At 64.0% G+C, this 6,000-nt stretch overlaps 1 protein-coding gene across 1 annotated transcript in view; it reads left to right on the top strand.

The window, feature by feature from the left end:
- The first annotated feature begins 987 nt into the window (after positions 1-987).
- Positions 988-6,000, top strand: part of PDE10A (phosphodiesterase 10A) — a 253,728-nt gene continuing 248,715 nt past the window's right edge. Inside the window, exon 1 of the mRNA XM_061130077.1 lies at positions 988-1,870. Coding sequence (XP_060986060.1) covers positions 988-1,870 — 883 coding nt within the window. The remainder of the gene's footprint in view (positions 1,871-6,000) is intronic.

The raw sequence follows: 6,000 nt of genomic DNA, 5'->3' as shown, positions 1-6,000 counted from the left end.
AAAGCCGAGGGTGAGGACTCAAGTCTCAGAACTTGTTTGCTTTTTCTATTCTCTGGCCTCACCTGGGCAAACTGGGTTGTGCACATAAAGTTCGTTGTAAAGTGAGTATCAGAAAGGGAGTCCTGGGGAAGAGCTGGCTTGCTAAACCCTAGTTTACTGGAAACAGTAAGCCTTGATAGAAATTCCAACCCAACGTCTGAGTTGGCACTTTCCTGGGAGTTGTGAGCACAGTTCGGTTGGAGCTGCGGGCCGGCCGGCGGGAGGGTGCCCGGGCTCGGGCAGGGGACTGGCCGACAGGGCTCGCCCGGCGGTGCACAGCTGGAGCAGCTGCAGGGCGGCGGGTTTCACGAATCTGTAACACCAGGCCCAGATGTGAGAACGCCTCGCAGAGACCCAGGCGTGGCTCGGTTCTCCCGCCCGGGCCTGGGGCGCACCCTGGACACCGGGAGCCGCCGGGGCGTGGGACCTGGCGCCGGGGTGCCAAGTAGCTGCGGGGCGCGCTGTGGGGGCGCGGGCGGCTGCGGCGTGGGGCGCCTTGGCTCCGCCAGTGGGCGTCTTCTGCAGCCGCCGCCGCCGCCTCCACGGGCAGCAGCACTGCGGCGCTTTTCTCCGCTGCTTTCGAGCAGTCGCTGAGGCTCAGCCACCACCGGAGCGCGCACAGACCACGCCACGCTTGCAGGCAGCGTCTCCGCCGCCCCTCGCCCGCCGGGAGCACGCCGATTGTGCGCGCCGGCCGGCAGCCAGGCGCCGCCGCGGGGGACTCGCCCTCCGGGCCCCGGGTCCTCCCGCCCCCCATGCGGAATACAGTGTGAAGACTGAGCCGAGCGGGCGCGGAAGACCGGAGAGGAGGACTAGACTGACGATCGGGCCGACCGGCCCGGGAGGGCTGGCCCTGCGGGGGCGGAGCCCGCGGAGTCCCGGCCCGTCGCGCGCCCCTCCCGCCCGCGGCCAGCCCCCACCCGCAGCCCCAGGAGGAGGAGGGGGGCCATGGCCAGCCCCGAAGAGCCACTCGCTCCCCGCCCCCAGGCCCCCCTGCCCGCGGCGGGGGACGAGCCCGGCTCCGGCAAACTCCGCCCGGAGCCCGGGCGCAGCGCCGCCGGCGGGAGGAGCGCAGCGGGCCCGGGCCCGGCCCCTGAGCCGCCTGGCCGCGGCCCGGCCGAGCGCGCCTGGTCCCCGCGCCCGCCCCCCTCTTCCGCTGGCCGCGCCAGCCCCCCGGGGGGCCCCGGCGCCCTGTCTGCGCGCGGCGGCGGGGGCGGCTGGGTCGCAGCGCGCGCTCCCTTCGCGCTCGCCTTCTCCTCCCCGGTCCGCGCCTCCGCTCCATCTTCCTTTTACTTCTGGCCGCCGCCCCCCCAACCCCCGCCTTCTCTTCTCCCCTCCTCATCTGCCTTCCACCTCCCCGCGCGTCTCCCAGGAAGGGAGGGCGCAGCGGCGGCGGCGGCGGCGGCCCGAGGAGGCGGCGGCGATGCTGGCGGCGGCAGAGGACAAGAGGCGGCTCCTCTGAGCGTCCCCCCCAGCAGGAGTCACCGCGGCGGCGGCGGGCGGCGGCGGCTCTTCCTCTCCCCCGCGCTCCGGGGCTTGCTGCTCTCGGCCCGTGCCGGGCCCCGGCCGCCGCCGCCGCCGCCCCGGCTCCCGTTCGGCCCGGCCGCCCCCCGCGCGGGCTCCCGCGGCTTCCCGGGTGCCGGCGGGGGCTGCCTCGCTCACGGTCCCGGTCCCAGCCCGGGCGGCGGCGGCCGAACGACGCGGCGGCCCCGAGGCCCCGGCGCCGCGCTCGCCGCCGCGTTCCCGCTGCTCTTCGGCTCCGACATGGAAGATGGACCTTCTAATAATGCGAGCTGCTTCCGAAGGCTGACGGAGTGTTTCCTGAGCCCCAGTAAGTGCCAGGCTCCGCGTTCCCCGCGGCGGGCGGCGGGCCGGGTGTGTGTGGCCGGCCAGGGGGGCGTTGGGCGGCCGGCCGGCGGTGGGCTTCTCTGGAGGGGCGGGGGACTCGGCCAGCCCGGAACCGCGGGCTTCCCCAGGCTCCTCGTGTTGCGGGGAAGGGTGAGCCGGGAGGGCGGCGGGAGCCGCGCGCTTGGGACGGGACCTGCTGCCCGCCTCGGGCCCCCGGGGCTGTTTCTGGCCACGCTTGCCCTGCACGTCTGCTATCAACTCCCGCACCACGGACGCCGGCTCCTCTCTCTTAAGCCTGGGGCCACTTGGCTGGAGCAGAGGCGCTTCCTTTCCTCCGGGGGGTCTCGCCCGCTGCGTCCACCGGCTGGAGGAGGACAGGCCAGGGCCCCGGGACCCCGCGCTCCCCAAGGTGGAGGCACTGGCGGTTCCCCGGGCTCGGTGTCGCGGTCCGGCCTGGCTACCCCGGGCCCCACTGCGACCCTGTTCCAGAGCGTGGACTGACCGCATGGAGATGGGCGCGCCTCCGCCCAGAGTCCACTTTCTCTAGGGTCTAGATCCTGGGGCTTACCGGTGCTCGGGTTGGTAAGGGGCAGGACAATGGGGTGTCAGGGCGAGGGAGAACGGCGCCGCCGGTCCGGACCCCTGGGGCCGCGCCCCACCCGGGACCTCGGGCACTCCCCGCGAGCGGGACTCGGAGCGCGCCGGAGCAGGGGTGGCGGAAGGCGTGTCACGGGGGAGGGGGGCAAAACCGAGCAGATGCATCGAGGCAGATATTTGCTAGGAGGCAGGAGGCAGGAGATGTTCAGGGAAGAGGCGCCGGGTGCGCGGAGGAGGGGGTCGCCGTTGTCTTGGATGGAGGGCGAGCGAGGTGAGGACCGGAGACCGGGGCGGGGCGGGAGGTCGCGCCCGCGGGAACCCCGGGCGACTCCGGCGCCAGCCGGGTCGGGCGCGGCTCCTCGCGGCCCTCGGCGCGGGTTCCGGCGCCACCGTCCACCGCGTGCGCACCCGAGCCTTTGTCTGCCTCTCGCCGGGGACCCGCGTTTCCGCGGCGCCTTCTCCCAGCCGGCGGTTCCAAGGTGGCCGTTTTCGGCTTCCCGCTCCCGTCTGCCGCTCACTCCACAACCCCGGCCGACCTGCACCTCCCGGGCACCCGGGGTCCGACCCCTCCTCGGGGCCGGAACCCGTCTGAGCTCGCCGCCCGCCCGGGAGCCTCTGGGGGTGCCGTTCCCGGGCGTGTGAGCGTGTCTGGTGGGGCCTGGCTGCCGCCCCCCATCCCGCTGCGAGCTCCCGCCTCCCTGGCGAGGTTCAGCCCGCGCGGGCCGCGGGGCCCAGCGGCCTCGCGAACGCTTGTTGGCGGTCTGGAGCCGCTGGCGGCGGTCTCTGCTCGTGTTTGCCATTGACCTGAAAGGACAGCGGGGCGTGGGCCCTGGACTCCCAGCGGACACCCCCAGCCTGTAGCCTCCCCCAAGTCCGACCCGCAGGGCAGCCCTCAGGTGTCTGCCTCCTTCGGGCCCCCACCTGCGGGTGTTGCTTGATTCCTAGATGCTGCGGTTCAGGAAGGACGCGGTCTGGGGGCGCGGCCTCCCCTGCTGCCCTTAGGCGTGTTAGGCGTGGGCATCTGTGTTAGGCATGGACATCTGTACTCGCTGAAACGGGCCCCGCCTGGCCGTGAACTGAATGAAGGTTGGTGGAGAGCGTGGAGCTCCTAACTCACTCACTCTTGACTTGAGTTGGGTTAGTCTGGTGCCTAGGACTGGGGTTCCCGTCTGACCCCTTCCTCCTGCACTAGGGATTTCTTTCAGTAAAAAATAAAACAGCTACTTTTCACAATTTGCACCTGGTTGAAGGGAGGGAGAGAGGGGTGCAGGCTCCCATACCTTGCATATGAAAGTTTTGGGAGGAAGGTTGTGCTAGGGAGCCTGGGTGTGTAGGGATTTCCCTAAAGTGATGAAGTTTGTTTCTGTTGTTACTGCTGGTTGTCTGGGGTGGGGCAGGTTGGGAGGGATGTTGGGGAGAAGAATGAAGATGAACAGCTCAGGTAGGATGGAGGTGTCCTGGCAGAGTCCTTAGCAAACTTTCCTTTTGGAAAGACAGAGGATCCCGGGGAGAGGGCCATCCACCGCTTCCCACCCCCCAGCTCTGCAGGGAGCTTCCACAGGGAGAGGCCCAGTGTAGACTCAAGAGTTGTTGAGGCTTTTTGTTCGTTTCTTGTTGTTGTTTTTTTTCCCCCTTAACCAAGTCAGTGAGAATTAGCTTGGGGTTTGAATAGGAACCACTGCTTATAAAAATCTTTGGGACATTACTAAGGTAGTGAATACTAAAGGTCGCTCAGTTGGGAAGATCCCCTGGAGAAGGGAACGGCTACCCGCTCCAGTGCTCTGGCCTGGAGAATTCCATGGACTGTATAGTCCATGGGGTTCAAAGAGTCGGACACAACTGAGTGACTTTCACACACACACACACACAAGCACACTTTTGAGAAAAATCTATTCTTGGACCCACCTCACTGCAAAAACGGCAAGAGGCTCGATGGTGGCTTTAAGGACCACAGCCAGTCTCTGCTCTGACACTGTGTCCTTCACGTTGGGGACTCTCTTTCTGTCTGTTGCTGCGTGACAAGCCACATTTGTGAGAACTGCTGAAGTACCTGAAGCTTGGCAGACTTGTTTGATACTTGTCAATGAAAACGAGTCTTTTTGAGCAAAATTTGGGCTTCTGTAAGAATGCAAAAGTGCCCACGTGTCATAGCTGGTGCACGTTTATTCCCTTTTTTCCTTTCTGTCTGATCTCTTCTGGGTCTCACAAGCAAGTTGTCACGTAAAGGCTGCTGTGTCTGATTGTTGTTTGTAGGAATGCCTGTTGTATCATCATCAGAAAGCAAATCGTGTTTTGAGAGTGTAATGTCCTGTTTCCACTCCTGTCCATTTTGGCTCGCATTTTGGTTCACACAGATTCACTGATTCGCTCGGTAATGCACGGAGCAAACACTTATTAAGAGTTCCTGCCACTTGCCAGGTGCTCCCCTAGCAGGCTGTGGTCCAAGAGTTCACCAACCAGAAAAAGAGAGCCTCCGAGAAGCAAGCGCGGCACTGTCGCCCAGCGCCGGGAGGGTCGACAGGCGCTCTCCGACCCTAGCAGGCTGGTGCTGACTGCATCAGCCATCCGCCTTTCATCGCTGACCTCCGAGCTTGTCCTCCGGCACTGGGCCTCAGGACTTCACTGCTCGGAGAGGTGTTGCTGTGAAGTCCACTTTGCAGTGGTGTGTGTGTATGTGTGTGTGTCTCTGTGTGTGCATGCACACAGACAGGAAAGGAAAGCCAAGAGGTCACGCTTTGACAGGCCACTGGGAGCTGCATTGTCTTCTGGAGGAAACAGCTCACCTTGTCTACACGTGGAGCGTGGCAGGGCGTGCAGGGGCTGTGTACACCAGTGGGGCAAGGACTTTTGGAGCTGAGTTGGGAATCCTGCCCTCAGGACACACAAAAGTTAAAGGAAGGTCCTTGTCTCTCTCTTCCTCTCACAAATGCTCCTGCCTCTCTTCTCATGGGTGTTGCCCCCACAGGCTGCTGTGAATAAGGCACAGAGCTGTAGAAAAGAAAAATACTGCTCAGAGAGCACAGAGCCAGCGAGGACAGTGAGACAGGACAGAGAGTGAGACAGGATGAGAAAGTGTGTGTTGGTGCTGGCGGCAGACACGTCTTCATGCTATAATTTGTTGTATATTTCTAAAATATTCTCAACAGAAAATGTGTATGTGTCTAGGAAAGGTGGATTTTTAATACAGTCTACACCCCTGGCTAACCACTCTTTGCTCTGTTTCTTGAGACTTAAGATACTGTGTGGCCAACACTTGAGCAAGCTGAGATAAATATGATCCCTTTTAAGAGCGAGTGTGTGTAACACACAGACGCTACACTAGACTTCACACTGAACTTGTTCCTGCGGACCTGATGATCCTGGGATTGCAGTGGGATGCCAGGCTGACCACACAGCAGCGACACCGGGTGTAAATCAGTTACCAGCAACTGACAGAGAGGTGCCAACGCGGAAACTAGTTCTTCCAAGGAGCTGCAGTGCCCATAGGACACCCACCAAGATAACAGCAAAGGAGCG

This window comes from Dama dama, chromosome 26, assembly GCF_033118175.1.
Source record: "Dama dama isolate Ldn47 chromosome 26, ASM3311817v1, whole genome shotgun sequence".
Classification (NCBI taxonomy): Eukaryota; Metazoa; Chordata; class Mammalia; order Artiodactyla; family Cervidae; genus Dama; species Dama dama.
This window is presented reverse-complemented; position numbering and strand designations above follow the sequence as displayed.